Here is a 20,251-nt window from a genome sequence, read left to right on the forward strand (position 1 = left end):
TGCCGCGGAGCGGCTGGGCCCGTAAGCCATGGCCGCTGAGCCTGCGCATCCGGAGCCTGTGCTCCGCAACGGGAGAGGCCACAGCAGTGAGAGGCCCACGTACCGCAAGAAAAAAAAAAAAAAAAAAGTTTGAAAATGTTTTAACCTATTCATTTAGTACAACAAGATAGTTTTAATTTATATGTCTTTCTTATTTTCTACTATTGTTTAAGTTTTGGAGTGTGTTAAACTGGGAAATAAAAATGACTAAATCTATCAAACAAAGTGTTCTAAATAATTAATTATTTAAATTATTGACTCTTTTTTATTTAACAGATCCAAAATCACATATTCTGAGTATTCGAGATGAAAAAGAGAATAACTTTGCTCTTGAGCAGCTTCTACGCTACCATTACATGGCTTCATGGGTCATGTTAGGTATAACTTATGAAAGTAAGTTGTAAATCTACTGTTTTTCACTATTTATATTCATAGTTCATTATAAACTACTTGTTTATCAAGCTGTGAAAGTATATTCTTCAGAGTATATGTTAATCAGTATACAAAATTATAATTATGCACTTAGCATAACTTAATACAAATACCAAGACAGTTTTTGTGTCTCTGCTCTGCCACTAAAATGCCTTTACCACCAAGCTTAGAGTTAAATGGTGGAAAATAATTTCCTTTCTTCACCCTCCCTCCTAGCAGTACAAGACTAACTAAAATGACTGCACTCCTGCATAAATCTCCAATACTTACTTTATATCTCTATGTATGTGGGATGAGTGAGAAGAGAAATACACTTCTACTAATGTTGCATCTTTGGTTTTATATCATTGGCTTGGGGTATACATTACAAAAATGAGACACATAGTCTGCCAATGGGATAGAATATTTGAGATTGCAAATGCCACAAATTCAAGATATAATTGCTATGAAATTTTTTTTAAAGCACAGACTCTAATAATAGGGGAAATAAGACCAATTTAGAAAGATACTCAATTAGAGGTATCCTGAAAATCATAAAGTTTTGGAATTAGAAAAAAATCACTGTGTGGGCATAAAGCATTAAAATCATACATTCACCCCAAAAAAGGGGCTTAATAAGGGGCACAGGACAATGATAGCTAGAGGTAGGGTAGGCAAAGAAACTTAATTACTCAAATCTGACCATTTTAAAAATAGTCTTCTCTTTGCTATCTAACCTGTCTCTTTCTTAGAATTACTCAGGTTTTTCTTAAATGTTTATGGCTTGCAGATGAGTTAACAAAAATTAAGCTATCGAGTAATGGGTAAGACTTGGGTTGCCAGCTGAAGATTAGTTCATCATGGTAGGACTTAGTTGCCCAATTCTTTTCTCTGATGATGCTTGAACACTCTTAAATTTAAGAATGGAAGAAAATGGAGAGGAACTAGGTAGAAAGTTCCCAGGCTTTACCTGAAAGTGACTGAGGAAACAGTGATCCCATGTGGAGCAACAGAAACTATACCCAGGATATAGTTAGAGATTTCAATTGTACCCTTTGCTGTACTTTGTTAGTTATATTATCAGAAACAACTGAAAATGTATTCTGTATTCTGCAAAGCATTTTCAGATCTGTAGGCTTTCTTTTAATCATCTTAACTTCTTTTATAAGATGTAGTTGTAACAAAACTTCTATTAAAATATACAGACATATAAGAGACATATAGAAAGATATTTCCAGCAAACAGTAAATTTGGCTTAAAACTAATTCTTACTGGCTTAATTTATATCCATAGTGGTTTTTTATCACTTAAATATGCTTAAATATTATTTAATTGTATATACCACCTATACAAAGGATTCTGGTTTTTTTTAAAGTTCTGACTCTTCAAAAGTAGGGCCGCGAATAGAAATTACTAAGAGAAGCCATGTGTCAACTGAGAGATATTTCAAGCCAAGTGAAAAAGTGACTCTTTTGTTATAACAGCTTTAGAAATATACCATTGCCCATCGCATGGGCCAGAAAATTGTAACTTTATTAACATTGGGGGAGAGGGAGAGAGGGACTCAAAGACATGAGGTGAGATAAAGCAGCAAGCAAGAACCAAATCACATGTACCAGATTCCTTGTGTATCATGGCTGCAGGCAGATGTGTAGGTAGAATGCCTTGGGAGACGGTAATCAGTGAAAGGAAGAAATAACCAGGACAACAAGGAGTATGTGTAGGTAATAATGACATCACTCTTCATACCAATTCATAATTTTAATAGGCCTAGCAACTTGTTTTACCAAAAACTTTAGTAAGGTATATTCACGTAGCATACGATTCAGCCATTTAAGGTGTACAATTTAGTGGCTTTTGGTATAGTCACAGGGTTGTGCAACTATCGCTGTCCCCCAAAGAAACATCATACCCATTTAGCAGTCCCTCCTCTTTCCCCATCCCCTCTCCCAACCCTCAGCAACCACTGATCTATTTTCTGTCTCTACAGATTGCCTACTCTAGGTATTTCATGTACGTGAGATCATATAATATGTGACTATTTTGTGAACGGCTTATTCCACTTAGCATAATGGTTTCAAGGTTTATGCATGTGGCACTGTAGCAAGTATCATTCCTTTTTTGGCTGAATAATATCCCATTGTATGGATATACCTCATTTTATTTATCCATTCATTAGTTGATGGGTATTTAGGTTTTCACTTTTTTGGTTATTATGAATAACATTCATGTACAAGTTTTTATGTGGATATATGTTTTTGTTTCTCTTGGGTATATACCTAGGAGTGGAATTGCTGGGTCTTTGTGTAACTCTTTGAAGAACTAACAGATGGTTTTCCAAAGCTGCTGTACCATTGTCCATTAGGGGTTCCAATTTCTCCATATCATGCCAACAGTTGCTTTTATCTGTTATGTTGATTATAGCCATTCCAGTGGGTACGAAGTGGTATCTCATTGAGGTTTTTATTTCATATCCCTATTGATTAATGATATTAAACATCGTTTCGTGTGCTTATTGACTATTTGTATGTTATCTTTGGAGAAATCTATATTCTGATCCTTTTCCCATTTTTTAAATTATTTGTCTTTTTTATTACTGAGTTTTAAGCACTTTTTAATGTATTCTGGATATAAGTCCCTTGTCAAAGAAATGATCTGTAAATATTTTCTCTCATCACTTTCTTGGTAGTATAATTTGTAGCACAAAAACTTTAAAAATTTTAATGAAGCCCAGTTTGTCTATTTTTTATTTTATCACTTGTGTCTATCGACTTTGCCTATCCTAGGCTCGTGAAGACATACTCCTGTGTTTTCTTCTAAGAGTTTTATAGTTTTAGCTCTTACATATAGGTCTGTGATCAATTTTGAGTTTTTTGTATGGTGAAAGGAGAAGGTCCAACTTCACTTTTTTTGCATGTAGATATCCTGTTGTCCCAGGAACTATTCTTTCCCCATTGAATTTTCTTGGCGCCCTTGTCAAAAATCAATTGACATAAATTGTGCACAGTTTAGGTCCAGAGAAGAGGTTTCTATCACTAGTTTTATATATGTTAATTTTTTAAATAAAATAATTGTGTTAATTTCCATTACAATTAAACATATATGTAGGAAAAAATGAATATTGGATGAAAAAAATAACAAAATGTAAAGTTACTTCAGGATGGTAGAATGATAAATAAATATTAATTTTCATGTTTATAATGTGTACTTTCTATATTAAAAATAAGCATGGTTTACTGTTAGAAAATATTTTAGAGGGATACACATAATTATACAACCTTTTAGAAGGTGGTGAAAGAAGAAAGAAAATTAGTTGAGTTTGAAATATTAACCTCATAAGTGTAACTCAAGTCTTGATTTAATCTCTAAGCATAGAAAAAAGTGTTTCTTTTCTAGATAATTCTCTCATGTGGTCTGATAAGACCACGCTGTCATATACACACTGGAGATCAGGAAGACCAGCTGTAAAAAATGACAAGTTTTTTGCTGGCTTGAATACTGATGGTTTCTGGGATATTCAAACCTTCAATGTTGTTGAAGACATACTTTACTTTCACCAGCACAGCATTCTGGCTTGCAAAATTGAAATGGGTAAGTATGCTAATGTAGGGTTTCTACTCCAGGGAAAGAGAATGTAAAGTCATTAGCTTCACTAGCGGGAATCATGCAGTTGTACTTTTTGAGTGGCTCCCTTGTATTCAGTCCTATGAGAGGCGCTGTAGACGTCACAGAGGAAGGAAAAGACACACTCCCTGGTGTCATGGTCTTGATCTCAAGGAATAAAATGTAGTTGGGGAGACAGCATTAAATGTTTATCACTGTTTTATGCAGGTTAGTCTTAGGTTATTTGGTACAGGCTTACATTTGTTGGGAAGTCAAAAGAGACCAATGAAAACAGGAATAATGAAAACAAAGAATGTACTGAGGAGGAGGAAAAACTTGGTTGGGCCTTGAAGGCTGGATAAGATTTCTATAAATAAGGAAGTGTGTTTGGGTAGAGTTTTGACATTACAGGCCGAAAGTGAATGTCTCTCAACCTTGCCTAATTCCTTAAATACGTGTATTTTTAAATGCATGTCAGTTTTTAAATTTTCACAGCTTAAAAACTGTTCCTATGGCCATTCTGCTCTAAGTCCTCTGCTAACATGGAGCCCATCACAGTTGCATCCAGGCCCATTTTCTCCCTTCACAGTCCTGCAGAATAACTTTCTGATGCACCATTTCCATCAACAATCTCCAGGGATTCCCTATTATTAATTGTTTTGAGTTCATGTAAGCTTTTGAGACTTTTTAGAAACCAGAGTCTCTTCTAAAATTCTAGGCTTTCTCTCAGTCTCCATTTTTTTCCCCATTTTTGGTTTAGTATCTTTTCCTGTCACGCTGATCTCATCACTGTCCCATGTACAGTGTATACCCATTCTCATTTGCACCTTTATTTATGGTTTTTTTTCCTGTCATGATGTCTTCTACCTTCTTTTTTCTTTCCTTTTTAAATAAAATTTTCATTTTAGAATAGTTTTATATTTACAGAAAAGTCACAGAGATACTACAGAGAATTCCCATATATACCATAACCAGTTTCCCCTGTTGTTGACATCTAACATTAGTATGGTACACTTGTCACAACAAATAAACCAATGTTGGTAAATTATTATTACCTAAAGTCCATACCTTTTTCAGATTTTCTTAGTTTTTACTTTATGTTGGTTTTCTGTTCAGGAATTCATCCAGGATACTGCGTTACACTTGGTCTTCATGTCTTCCTAGGTTCTTCTCAGCTGTGATAGTTTCTCAGATTTTCTTGCTTTTTTGGACAATTTCAAGGAGCACTGGTCATGTGTTTTGTAGAATGTCCCTCAGTTTGGGTTGGCTGATGTTTTTCTCATGATTAAACTGGGGTTATGGGTTTGGGGTTTAGGGAAAAAAACACAGAGGTAAAATGTCATTCTCATCACATCCTGTGAAGGGTATATTCTGTCAGCATGACTTACTTACCACTGTTCATTTTAACCTTGATCACCTGGGTCTAGGTAACGTTCATTAGCTTTCTCCACTGCAGAGTTACTCTTCTTCCCCCTTTCCATGTCATACTCTTTGTAAGGAAGTTACCATACTCAGTCCTTACTTGTGGAATGGAGAGTTATTCTCTATCTTCCTGAGGTGGGAAGTATCTATATAAGTTACTTGGAATTCTACACAGGAGATTTGTCTATTCTCTTCCGTTAAAAAAAATTTATTTTGTCATTTATTTATATCAGCACAGGCTCATGGTTATTTATTTTATACTTTGGGTTATAATCTAATAGACTATATTATTTAATATTTTGCTCAAATTGTTTCAGATTTGGCCATTGGGAGCTCTTTTACTTGGCTTCTGTGTCCTTTTGAAATACCATCATTGTGGTTTTGTTATTACTGTTGTTTGTTTTTAGCTGACTTTCTGGTTACCTTATTTCTTTTTGGTCCTAATTTCATCTAATCTAAAGTCTGGAGATCTAATTTATCAAGCAGGTTTTCTGACTCCCTTAATTCAGATGACTCTTTCTTTCTCTAGTCAGTCACACATATTTTAGTGGTTAATTGTTTTGCCCTCATTTCAGGTGGTGTTGTTTTCTGTGCCCAACTAATATGTGAGCTCCTTAAATAAAAGACAATGTTTATCCCTTTTTTTAATCACTCAGACAATTGTAATAGTTAAGAGCCTATTATATATGCTGTGGCTATAAGAGAAAGTATGCATTTGACCTCCCTTATTAATAAGAGGCCCAGTTTTATTTATTTTTTATTTATTTTTTAAGGTATCTGATCAAGGCTATCCAAGGGTTCAGGGGAGGAAGTTTTTTTTTTAAATATTGATTTATTGATTTATTTTGGCTGTGTTGGGTCTTCGTTTCCGTGCCTGGGCTTTCTCTGGTTGTGGCAAGCGGGGGCCACTCTTCATCGCGGTGCGCGGGCCTCTCACTGTCGCGGCCTCTGTTGTTGTGGAGCACAGGCTCCAGATGCGCAGGCTCAGTAATTGTGGCTCACAGGCCCAGTTGCTCCGTGGCATGTGGGATCTTCCCAGACCAGGGCTCGAACCCGTGTCCCCTGCATTGGCAGGCAGATTCTCAACCACTGTGCCACCAGGGATGCCCCAGTTTTATTTAACTTTTGAAATGATTGCATGTCCAACCTTACCCAAAATATGTATTTTGAATAATTTAAATTTAATCACTAACACTTTTAATTTAAATATTACAGTTGACTACAAGGAAGACTATAATACTACTCTGCCATGGTTTATTCCACATGAAGGTGGTATTTATAATGTTATTCAAAAAAGGGTAACATGGTATGAAGCATTAAATACATGTTCTCAAAGTGGAGGTCATTTGGCAAGTGTTCATGACCAAAATGGCCAGCTTTTTCTGGAAGATATCGTAAAGCGCGATGGATTTCCACTATGGGTTGGGCTCTCAAGTCACGATGTAAGTCTTGTTTTGTTTTCCAGAAATTTTCCAAATATGTTAGAGGGCTGGAAATCTGAGCATAAGATATTAATTCAAAGTATAACATCAGATTAAGTCCTCGGATTACATTTGCATCCCATAGTGCTTTCTATCTTTTCACAACATAGAGCAAATTGAAAAATTATATTTATAGAGTGATCTAGGCAAATGGCCAGGACTGCAGCTGCCCTGGGCACTGCCAAGCCATCCCAAGGGCTTAGTAGATTAATGTCTCAACGACACCCCTGTAACATATTTGGGATAGACCAGTTGGAGAGCTGGTGAAAAGGGAATAGCACAGGATCAGAAAAACCTGAGTTCCAATACGAGTGGCAGGTCTTCTGTTTACATGTTGGGTGATCACAAGCAAGTTATTAAACCTTTGCGAGCTTATTTCCTCATCTGTAAAATTGGGGTGATAATGTTTTCCTTAATAGAGGATTATTAGCACAAAATTTATACTGTATAAGGTGCCAAGTAAAACTCTTAACATTAGGACTAATAGATGTATATTTTCTCCCCACTTTCCCCCTAGAAATTAACACTAATTTGAAAATAATTTTCTGCAGGTAAACACATCTTTTGTACCACTATTCGAACCCTATTAATTAGTATATTCATGTACTGATAATGATGTCTAGTATACAAAAAATAGACATCTATTGAGATTAGAATTGAAGGCTTAATTTAAATAATCTTTAGAACAAAGTGGGGAAAATAAAAGGTTGGCAAATTAGGATTATAGAATCGAGGACAAGTCAAAACTAATCTTCCCGTATGAGTTTCTTGGGAAGTATTTTTCTCTTCCAGACCCCTGCTGGTTGATGACTTCTGTAATATGAAAAAATCTAGCCAGAGACACAAACCACAAAACTATAAAACATAAAAGACAATATTTAGAATAATGTGAAGGTTGAGACTGTAAATCTGTAATTGTGACAAATGGAAGACATTTGCATGTCATCTAATTTCAAGTGTTATATAAACTCATCCTTTAAACAAAAAAAACAAATCTAGAGATATAGTAACCCTGTCTTTAACTTTAAAGTCCTATTTAAATTATGCCAGAGCAAATGTCTCAGATCAGTGCATCAAAAATAAATCCCTGATTTTACAAGTAGGTCCAGATCTACAATACTTGTAAGCAAATAATTAACACTCCATCCCTGTATTTTTTATAGCATGCATGTTCTTTTTTTTTTTAACATCTTTATTGGGGTATAATTGCTTTACAATGGTGTGTTAGTTTCTGCTTTATAACAAAGTGAATCAGTTATACATATACATATGTTCCCATATCTCTTCCCTCTTGCATCTCCCTCCCTCCCACCCTCCCTATCCCACCCCTCCAGGCGGTCACAAAGCACCGAGCTGATATCACTGTGCTATGCGGCTGCTTCCCACTAGCTATCTACCTTACGTTTGTTAGTGTATATATGTCCATGCCTCTCTCTCCATGCATGTTCTTCTTAATGTTCTTTTTGAAGTCATACATCTGAATTCAAGTTATCTCTATTATTCTTAACACAGGGAAGTGAATCAAGTTTTGAATGGTCTGATGGCAGTGCCTTTGACTACATCCCATGGAAAGATAAAAAATCTGCTGGAAATTGTGTTGTCTTGGATCCAAAAGGAATTTGGAAACATGAAAAATGCAACTCTGTTAAGGATGGTGCTATTTGTTATAAACCTACAAAATGTAAGACTTGATTTCAAATAACTGTATATTTACTGAAACGTGACATTTATTTTATGCACATGATTAAATACTCAAAGGAACTTTTTGTATATTTTAAATAAGGTTTATTCACAAGTCCTATCAAAATACTTTTGATACTTTGTGAAGAGAAACAAATATGATATGCCCATTCAGGGAATTTGTTCTCAAAGACTTTCAATTGTTCTGTCACTAGATGAGTTTTACTCTAGAATTTGTGAATTTTAATTTCACTTAGCAATGTTTTTCAAAGGCTGAGATGCTTCTTTTAAAAAAGGGTTCTACAGCATAGAAATTTGGGAAATACCTCTATGATTTACCATATTGATGGCTCTGAAAGTTTCTATAGTAAAGAGTTTCTATAGTAAAGAAATGTTTTGTGTAACTAAATGTTTTCCAAACATATAGGATCGTTAAAATCTAAGGAAAGAGCCCCTTCCATCAGGGACTGGACCTGGGGTCGTCCCTGGTGGGTGGAGTATGAATCATGATGAAGAGCACAAGAACCTACAACACAAGCTGCAGAGGCGCTCTGGGCAGGCCACGAGATGGTGGCCATGTGGTTATCTGAAGCTTCTGGTTCTCTCAGTGCTTACCATATTTTCTGTTCTGAAGAATCCTCAAGAGAAGATTTAACATTTGGAATTTCAATGGATTTAAGCAGAAGAAAATGTGAACACCTTATCTAGATATACGAGTGAATACAAGAAAAGGAGAATGATATAGAGAATGAGGAATAAAGACACAATCAAGAACTGACATCTTAGTTGTTAGGTATAGAAAATAAATTTAATCTTTTAGAAAAACAATTGAAATACATGAGAAATATGATAAAGTATGTAGAAATGGAGAGGACATCTGTGTTAGAGAAACAGACTTTATAGGATAAAGGAGAATGAAAACAGCTCAAACACAAATTCAGTGATGTACTGGGTTGAATGGTGTTCCCCAAAATGCATGTCCACCCAGAACCTCAGAATGTGACCTTATTTAGAAATAGTCTTTACAGAGGTCGTTAGTTACGATGAGGTCATACTGGATTAGGATGGCCCCTAAATCCAGTGACTGGTGTTCTTATAAGAGGAGAGACTCAGACACACAGGAAGAAGGCCATTTGATAACAGAGGCAGAGATGGCAGTGATGCAGCTACAAGCCAAGGATTGCCAGCAACCATGAGAAGCTAGGAGAGAGGCATGAAACAGATCCTTCCTCAGAGCCTCTAGAAAGAACCAACCCTGCTAACACCTTATTTTCAGACTTGTAGTCTCCAGAACTATGAGAGAATAAATTTCTGTCATTTTAAGTCAACAAGTTTGTGCTAATTGATTATGGCAGCCCTGGGAAACGAATACAAGTGCAAACTTATACTGGATCTTAAAAAGAAAATAACAAGTACTGGTGAGGATGTGGAGAAATTGGAACCCTTGTGCATTGCTGGTGGGAATGTGAAATGGTATGTAGCCACTGTAGAAAATGGTATGATGACTCCTCAAAAAATTTAACATAGAATTACTGTATGATCCAGCAATCCCACATCTGGGTATGTACCCAAAACAAGTGAAAACAGGGACTCGAACAGATATTTGTAAAACCATGTTCACAGCAGCACTATTCACAATAGCCAAAAGGTAGAAGCAACTCAAGTGTCCATTGATAGATGAATGGATAAGCAAAATGTGCTGTGTACATCCTGTGGAATATTGTTCAGCCTTAAAAAGAAAGGAAATTATGACACATAATGCAACATGGATGAACCTTGAAGACATTAACATTATGCTTAGTGAAATAAGCCAGTCACAAAAGGACAAATACTGTATGATTCCACTTATATGAGGTACATAGAGTTGCCAAATTCACAGGGACGTAAAGTAGAATGGTGGTTGCGGGGAGGAGGGAGGAATGAGGAGTTATTATTTAATGGGAACAAAGTTTCAATTTTGCAAGATGAAAAAATTTTGGAGGTGGATGGTGGTGATGTTTGCACAATAATGTGAATGTACTTAATGCCACTGAACGGTACAGTTAAAAATAGTTATAGTGGTAAATTTTATGTTGCGTGTATTTTACCCCTTTCAAAAAAGTTGAATCTTCTTGAGAGGAATATAACAAACTTACCACAGTGCAAGAGTTGGAAGCAAAACTTCATGAAGAACAGTAAGGAAAGAAAATGTATGCAGTCTAAAACAGCCCAGTTGCAGCCTGGACTAGAAACAAACAGACTTTAAAGATAAGACATTTCCATATGTTCCCAGTGTAAGAAGAATTTTTTTTAAGCCAGCCCATTCATAAAAGTCCACTTGTCCTAGCCATGCATTGGTAGCCAATGTTCAACATGTTTTGCATCTAATGAAGCAACACACATTACTGCCTGTGCAATGAAGGAGTAGTCAGCTGTATATTTTTGGCAAAGAAACTATATTCACAATGTGGTAGAATCAAGAGCTTGCTAATACCGTCTTCCTCCTCCAGCAGCATTAATGAAGAATTGTCACAAGTCTTACACACTTTGCAGATGAATTTGCAGATGACCAAACGTCATCTGCAACTAGGAAACTTACCCAGGAGTAATCAATTGTCAAACTGAAGGAAGACTTAGAACTCAAACTAGTGGCATTAGTGGGAAGTATGGAGGCAGAAGCCAATCAAATAATTAGATTTCAAAAAAGAACAAGCCCAGGTGGAGAAACAGAGGATAGAGAAGCAGAAGGAGGAATGGAGAGCCATCCTGAAGTCTCTTGATGAAGAAGGAAAGGACAGCAGCCATTCTTCTGGAATCATAGGGATCATAAATAAAAAGAATTCTACCAAACTGTGACAAGGATAAAAAAGCAGAAGAGGCCTTCAGTGACTGAAGGATATGCAGACCATACATAATGCATACAGAAAAATGGTTTGGGTTGAGATTACTGGCCATACGAGGTCAGATATTTGATTCAGATAATCTGTACCCCACCAACAGGATGCCAGCAATTTACTTTCCAGTTCTCATACTCTCTTCTGTTGGAATTAACAATGGTCTTAAGGGGCACAGGCTTCATTACACAGGCTTCTTGTGTTACACAGCACAATTAAAAATTAAAGAGTTTAAATGGAAACAAGGGGAATTGTTAAGAGCTGCGAAGCTACACTTCTTTACAAAATCTGTTTGAGACAGATTTTGCTGTGCTGATCTGTTGTGCTTTGTAAACAAATTACCAAATTTTCACTTGTGGGTGTGATTTTTTTTTTTGTGGCAAGGTACAACTACGTTTTTATTATTACTATAAAAAGGAATCCAAAGAAATAAAGAATTTTAATTATTATTTCAAAGTAGTTACAAGTCTACCCAGGCTGTCTTTTCTTCTTCTCCTAGTCTGTCTTTCCAACTGTTTTTACTTTAGTCTAAATTCATCTTAGAGGGCTAAGTACTTTCCTTTGTATTCTCAGTTTTAAAAATGGTATCCCAAAAACTAACAAGAATGCAAGTGTGGGCTGTAGCTCTCTCCGATGTGTATTGAGTTGAATGCTTCTTACCCACAGGAACCACAGTGTCAACCACAGTGTCAGTGACATTTAATGAGATTTTAAAAGTCAGTCATTTTTTTCTGTGCATTTTCACAGTTATGTCTAACATTTTTACAGCTAAAGAGGTGTCCTCTCATACATACTCATCAAGATGTCCAGCAGTAAAAGGGAATAAGTCACAGTGGATTCAGTACAGGGACCACTGTTACACATCTGATCAGGCATTGCACAGTTTCTCAGAAGCCAGACGGTTTTGTTCAGAGCTTGGTAAGTTAAAATGTGTTGACTTTCTTTGACTCAGTAATTTAATCATTGGAATTTTTCTTAACGAAACCCTTTAAAACAAAGATTATGTTTTTGAAAATATTTCTAAAGCACTCACTAATTATAATAGCATTATTACCCAATTGCCAAGTGGTGGGGAAATGGGTAAGTATTTTATGATATATGAGCTCAATGTAATATTGAAATAGCCATTAAAAATGATCAGTGTCAAAAAAAAAAAGATCACTGTCAGACCTAGGGACACATACAGACTGAAAGTGAGGGGATGGAAAAAGATATTCCATGCAAATGGAAATCAAAAGAAAGCTGAAGTAGCAATTCTCATATCAGACAAAATAGACTTTAAAATAAAGACTATTGCAAGAGACAAAGAAGGACACTACATAAGGATCAAGGGATTAATCCAAGAAGATATAACAATTATAAATATTTATGCACCCAACATAGGAGCACATCAATATATAAGGCAAATGCTAACAGCCATAAAAGGGGAAATCGACAGTAACACAATAATAGTAGGGGACATTAACACCCCACTTTCACCAATGGACAGATCATCCAAAATGAAAATAAATAAGGAAACACAAGCTTTAAATGACACATTAAACAAGATGGACTTAATTGATATTTGTAGGACATTCCATCCAAAAACAACAGAATACACTTTCTTCTCAAGTGCTCATGGAACATTCTCCAGGTTAGAGCATACCTTGGGTCACAAATCAAGCCTTGGTAAATTTAAGAAAATTGCAATCATATCAAGTATCTTTTCTGACCACAACGCTATGAGGCTAGATATCAATTACAGGAAGAAAGCTGTAAAAAATACAAACACATGGAGGCTAAACAATATGCTACTAAATAAAGAAGAGATCACTGAAGAAATCAAAGAGGAAATCAAAAAATACCTAGAAATACATGACAATGAAAATATGACAGCCCAAAACCTACAGGATGAAGCAAAAGCATTTCTAAGAGGGAAGTTTATAGCAATACAGTCTTACCTCAAGAAGCAAAAAAAATCTCAAATGAACAACCTAACCTTACACCTAAAGCAATTAGAGAAAGAAGAACAAAAAAACCCCAAAGTTAGCAGAAGGAAAGAAATCACAAAGATCAGATCAAAAATAAAAAGAAATGAAGGAAACAATAGCAAAGATTAATAAAACTAAAAGCTAGTTCTTTGAGAAGATAAACAAAATTGATAAAGCATTAGCCAGACTCATCAAGAAAAAAAGGGAGAAGACTCAAGTCAACAGAATTAGAACTGAAAAAGGAGAAGTAACAACTCACACTGCAGAAATACGAAGGATCATGAGAGATTACTACAAGCAACTACATGCCAATAAAATGTACAACCTGGAAGAAATGGACAAATTCCTGGAAAAGCACAAGCTTCCAAGACTGAACCAGGAAGAAATAGAAAATATAAACATACCAATCACAAGCAATGAAATTGAGACTGTGATTAAAAATCTTCCAACAAACAAAAGCCCAGGACCAGATGGCTTTACAGGCGAATTCTATCAAACATTTAGAAAAGAGCTAACACCTATCCTTCTCAAACTCTTCCAAAATATAGCAGAGGGAAGAACATTCCCAAACTCATTCTACGAGGCCACCATCACCCTGATACCAAAACCAGACAAAGATGACACAAAAAAAGAAAACTACAGGCCAATATCACTGATGAACATTGATGCAAAAATCCTCAACAAAATACTAGCAAACAGAATCCAACAGCACATTAAAAGGATCATACACCATGATCAAGTGGGGTTTATCCCAGGAATGCAAAGATTCTTCAGTATATGCAAATCAATCAATGTGATACATCATATTAACAAATTGAAGGAGAAAAACCATATGATCATCTCAATCGATGCAGAAAAAGCTTTTGACAAAATTCACCCATTTATGATAAAGGCTCTCCAGAAAGTAGGCATAGAGGGAAGCTACCTTAACATATATGACATAAAGGCCATATATGACAAACCCACAGCCAACATCATTTTCAGTGGTGAAAAACTGAAAACACTTCCTCTAAGATCAGGAACAAGACAAGGCTGCCCACTCTCACCATTGTTATTCAACGTAGTTTTGGAAGTTTTAGCCATGGCAATCAGGAAGAAAAAGAAATAAAAGGAATCCAAATCAGAAAAGAAGAAGTAAAGCTGTCACTGTTTGCATATGACATGATACTATACATAGAGAATCCTAAAGATGCTACCAGAAAACTACTAGAGCTAATCAATGAATTTGGTAAAGTAGCAGGATACAAAATTAATGCACAGAAATCTCTTGCATTCCTATACACTAATGATGAAAATTCTGAAAGTGAAATTAAATTAATTTACCATTGCAACAAAAAGAATAAAATACCTAGGAATAAACCTACCTAAGGAGACAAAAGACCTGTATGCAGAAAATTATAAGACACTGATGAAAGAAATTAAAGATGATACAAATAGATGGAGAGATATACCATGTTCTTGGATTGGAAGAGTCAACATTGTGAAAATGACTATACTACCCAAAGCAATCTACAGATTCAGTGCAATCCCTATCAAACTACCAATGGCATTTTTCACAGAAGTAGAACAAAAAATTCACAATTTGTATGGAAACACAAAAGACCCCAAATAGCCAAAGGAATCCTGAAAAAGAAAAATGGAGCTGGAGGAATCAGGCTCCCAGACTTCAGACTATACTACAAAGCTACAATAATCAAGACAGTATGGTACTGGCACAAAAACAGAAATATAGATCAATGCAATAGGATAGAAAGCCCAGAGATAAACCCACGCACATATGGTCACCTTATTTTTTTATAAAGGAGGCAAGAATATACAATGGAGAAAAGACAGCCTGTTCAACAAGTGGTGCTGGGAAAACTGGACAGCTACATGTCAAAGAATGAAATTAGAACACTCCCTAACACCATACACAAAAATAAACTCAAAATGGATTAAAAACCTAAATGTAAGACCTGACACTATAAAACTCTTAGAGGAAAACATAGGCAGAACACTCTATGACATAAATCACAGCAAGATCCTTTTTGACCCACCTCTGAGAGAAATGGAAATTAAAACAAAAATAAACAAATGGAACCTAATGAAACTTAAAAGCTTTTGCACAGCAAAGGAAACCATAAACGAGACGAAAAGACAACCCTTAAAATGGGAGAAAATATTTGCAAACGAAGCAACTGACAAAGGATTAATCTCCAAAATATACAAGCAGCTCATGCAGCTCAATATCAAAAAAGCGAACAACCCAATCCAAAAATGGGCAGAAGACCTAAATAGACATTTCCCCAAAGAAGATAATCAGATTGCCAACAAACACATGAAAGGATGCTCAATATCACTAATCATTAGAGAAATGCAAATGAAAACTACAATGAGGTATCACCTCACACTGGTCAAAAAGTCTACAAACAATGCTGGAGAGGGTGTGGAGTAAAGGGAACCCTGTTGCACTGTTGGTGGGAATGTATATTGATACAGCACTATGGAGAACAATATGGAGGTTCCTTAAAAAACTAAAAATATTACTACCATATGACCCAGCAAGCCCACTACTGGGCATATACACTGAGAAAACCATAATTCAAAAAGACTCATGTACCGCAGTGTTCACTGCAGCTCTATTTGCAATAGCCAGGACATGGAAGCAACCTAAGTCTCCACTGACAGATGAATGTATAAAGAAGATGTGGCATATATATACAATGGAATATTACTCAGCCATAAAAAGAAACAAAATTGAGTTATTTGTAGTGAGGTGGATGGACCTAGAGTCTGTGAAACAGAGTGAAGTAAGTCAGAGAAAAGCAAATACCGTATGCTAACACACATGTATGGAATCTAAAAAAAAAATGGTCTGACGAACCTAGGGTCAGGACAGGAATAAAGACGCAGACGTAGAGAATGGACTTGAGGACCCTGGGAAGGGGGAAGGGTAAGCTGAGATGAGGTGAGAGAGTAATATTGACATAAATACACTACCAAATGTAAAATAGGTAGCTAGCGGGAAGCAGCTGCATAGCACAGGGAGATCAGCTCGGTGCTTTGTGACCTCCTAGAGGGGTCGGATAGGGAGGGTGGGAGGGAGACGCAAGAGGGAGGGTATATACGTATGCATATAGCTGATTCACTTTGTTATACAGCAGAAACTAACACAACATTGTAAAGCAATTATGCTCCAATAAAGATGTTAAAAAAAAAAATGATCGGGCTTCCCTGGTGGCGCAGTGGTTGAGAGTCCGCCTGCCAATGCAGGGGACACAGGTTCGTGCCCTGGTCTGGGAAGATCCCACATGCTGTGGAGCGGCTGGGCCCGTGAGCCATGGCCGCTGAGCCTGCGCGTCCGGAGCCTGTGCTCCTCAACAGGAGAGGCCACAGCAGTGAGAGACCCGTGTACTGCAAAAACAAACAAACATACAAACAAAACAAAACCAAAAAAATTGCTAAGTAAACTAATATGTGAAAATACTGACAAATGAAACTGTTTTAAATATAGCTAGATATGCTTAAATGAAAGGATTAAGAAGCTGTTTTTTTGTAAAGTTGGTTAAGTAGTAAATGCAAAATTGTAGATTTTTCATTACCTAGTCATTAATAAGTAAGCTTAGCCTGACCAGGGTAACAAAGTCTAAGAAGTATGGGTTGTTCATCCATTCTGCAAAAGGGATGGCCCACACCTCTGAACACTATAAGGGACAGGACTTTTTGTCTTCAGATTTAACTAAAATGAAAGAGCAGCAATGATTGGCTCCCTCCCATGAGAAACTTGGCGGGTAGTCAAACTGTGAAATGACTTCTAGGGAGACCACCTAGAGTATTTCAAGTACCTGCATCCTTGGGTCTCAGTTTAAGCAGGCAGATGACATTTATCTTATTTATTTTACTAACTTGTGGAGACACTTTAATGATTTAAAAATCTCCTTGTTACTGCTTAACTACATGATGGAAACTTTTGTGTGGGAACTGTTGTGTGTTATACATGTTACACGTGATAGGAACTATTTTGAGCTCTATATACATGTTCTGAAAGTCAGAAGCCTTTTGCTCCTAAAGGAGAAAAAAAGGTTTACTGTCATTGTAGTGTAGGGTTTAAGCACTTAAGTCTTGGAGACAGGTCTGGGTTCAAATCCCAGCTTCCATACTAACTAAGCTGAATGATATTGTGGAAGCTACGTAATTGTTTCTCTTTCTCCTCTGAACAATGAGAATGAAAATAGTACTCACTTCAAAGTTTGGGTAAAGGTTGGGTTGTTATAGGAATGAATGAAATGGGATAATGTGTGCTAATTTATCACAGAGCTCTGCAAATGGAGAGCATTCGTAACTACTCTTATCATTAGAAAGATTGAGATTGACTTTCTATTTCTAAAGCTGTCTAGCTATGAAAGTCTGACAAACTTCCTTAATCTTCTTGCCCCTCCATTTCTACATCTGTAAAATAGTGATAATACCTTTTCTACAGGATTACGTAGTATTAAACAAGGTAAAGTCCCTGCACACTGTGGTGATCTGTAGAGGAGAAAAGCCTTTCCTTTGCCCTTCTTTAAATACTTCACACCACAAAAGAAATGCTTTAGTTCAAGTATGGGTAAGCTTGTTTGGGTTGAAGACTATTTGATTCCATTTAGGATGGATTTCCAAGTCTAGTTATTATTTTGTTTCTATCCGTTGCCTGATGCTGGTGATAGCACTGTTATCTCTGTGGGTTTAGGGCAACCTCTCAAACTTCAAGAATACTCACTCATTCAGTGCCATACTATATTTAGGAACTTACAATGGATGACCAAGTACTCTTATGTATAAAATAATATTAAAAGGAAGGCCAATGCTCTCTGACATCCCAAACCTATTTGCTTTCATTTTAACAGAAGCAAAGTTAAAGCTGAGTTATTATACAGAACTGGTTGTTGAGGAGAGAGTGTTGAAAGTCTATAGGGGAGCACAGACTTCTACCATTACATACCCCATTCTTATGACTTGCTGTTTATACAGAAAGGTCTCACTGGTTACGTAGTTCCAAGATCCAAAAATATTACCAGGTAAACATTTTGAGGAAATGTAAAATTTCTATATGCAAAGTTTCAATCTAGAACATTACTAACTTTTTTAGAAGCTATTAATGTTATATTTTTAAAAATCTGAAATAAATATCAGATTTTAAGAACATTCCATGTCAAGTTTGAATATCTTCGTGATCTTGATCATGATAGTTTTTTTCAAATGGCTGGTTGAGAATAAACCGCTTCCCTAGTTTGCATAAAGCTAATTGGTTTGGGGTTTGTTTTCCTTCAACAGATCATTCTGCAACTATCGTTACCATAAAGGATGAAGATGAGAATAAATTTGTGAGCAGACTGATGAGGGAAAATAATAACATCACCATGAGAGTTTGGCTTGGATTATCTCAACTTTCTGCCGGTAAATGACATATCTGTATGTACAGTGTGCAAAGAGAGTTCTAACTTGTCCTAAATACCAAGTCAGCCTCACTAAAGAATGTCAAGTGGTGGCTAATTCGAATGCTTCTTGGTGATGAATAAACTAGATCTGCTGTTTTAGAGGCTCATAAACTCCTAATGAATAAACAGGTGACATTAGTAATGATGGAAACACTAATGAAATAGAAAATCAGGTTAACTCAACTGGAATTGTTTTAGAGACTTAAGATACTTGGGTCAACAGAATTTGTTTTTCTCCTGTGGCAATATCTGTGTCCCTCGTGTCCCCCACCAGGAACCCTTAGATTTCTAGTGTCTATCACACAGTGTTTTTGTAGCTTTTAACTGTTATTCAGAAGTTCTCTTCCTGTTGTTCCCTTCCCTCTTGGAACGTTTTTTACCATAGAGCTAAATTAAGTATTTTGTTTGTTTGTTTTTGTTTGTTTGTTTGTTTGTTTTTTTTTTTCTGTACGCAGGCCTCTCACTGTTGTGGCCTCTCCCGTTGCGGAGCACAGGCTCTGGACGTGCAGGCTCAGGGGCCATGGCTCAGGGGCCATGGCTCACGGGCCTAGCCGCTCCACGGCATGTGGGATCTTCCCGGACCGGGGCACGAACCCGTGTCCCCTGCATTGACAGGTGGACTCTCAACCACTGCACCACCAGGGAAGCCCTAAATTAAGTCTTAATGGTGATTTTTTTTTCATACTAGCTTAGTAAAATGGCAGAAATTTGGTTCAAAAAGGTTTGTGGAAGAGTTTTTCAATAAGGCGTAATAGATAGAGGGTTTCAATGCACTTGGAATTGATAAAGAATGAAGAGTACAAATTTGATAGAAGAATAGGAAGTCTGCTTCACATTTTATGCAAATTTGAATTCTAAATAATTAAAATGTGAATTCCAAAATATTAAGTATGTGTCAAAAAGTCAGTGAATTCAAAGTTGGCCATCTAAATGAATTATAAATTGTGTTTATACTATCACCACAAGGTGGTACAACCTCAGCTGGAAAGCAAAAATGGAGTCACGGTGAGGAGGCCTTCTTGGACCCCGCTGTACCTTTCCTCGCCCACCAGCACACTGGGAATGATTTTTGATGGGGGAGGGGGGCGGAGAGCAAGAGAAAAGGGATACAGGTCTTTAGAAGTCTATCCGTCACACAGTAAATGTACAGGCATTCTGCACTTTAATCAAAGCACCATATTCTACATCAGTGCTGTCTAACAGAACTTTCTGCAAAGATGAAATTGTTCTATATCTTCTCTGTCCAACGTAGTAATCACTAGCCATATATGGCTATTGAACACTTGAAATGTGGCAAGTGCAGGTGATGGACTGAT

The 20,251-nt window shown here is 36.5% G+C and overlaps 1 protein-coding gene and 1 pseudogene across 3 annotated transcripts in view; both read left to right on the forward strand.

Annotated features, from left to right (window-relative positions):
* Positions 1-20,251, forward strand: part of LOC115851029 (CD302 antigen) — a 129,253-nt gene that overhangs the window by 72,114 nt on the left and 36,888 nt on the right. For all 3 annotated transcript variants that reach the window (XM_030852687.2, XM_030852685.2, XM_060302389.1), the window contains 6 exons: positions 316-432; positions 3,847-4,041; positions 6,691-6,917; positions 8,469-8,637; positions 12,278-12,427; positions 18,772-18,894. In XM_030852687.2, coding sequence (XP_030708547.2) covers positions 316-432; positions 3,847-4,041; positions 6,691-6,917; positions 8,469-8,637; positions 12,278-12,427; positions 18,772-18,894 — 981 coding nt within the window. The remainder of the gene's footprint in view (positions 1-315; positions 433-3,846; positions 4,042-6,690; positions 6,918-8,468; positions 8,638-12,277; positions 12,428-18,771; positions 18,895-20,251) is intronic.
* LOC115851076 (centrosomal protein of 57 kDa-like) lies at positions 9,985-11,588 on the forward strand (annotated as a pseudogene).

This window comes from Globicephala melas, chromosome 7 (assembly GCF_963455315.2).
Source record: "Globicephala melas chromosome 7, mGloMel1.2, whole genome shotgun sequence".
Classification (NCBI taxonomy): domain Eukaryota; kingdom Metazoa; phylum Chordata; class Mammalia; order Artiodactyla; family Delphinidae; genus Globicephala; species Globicephala melas.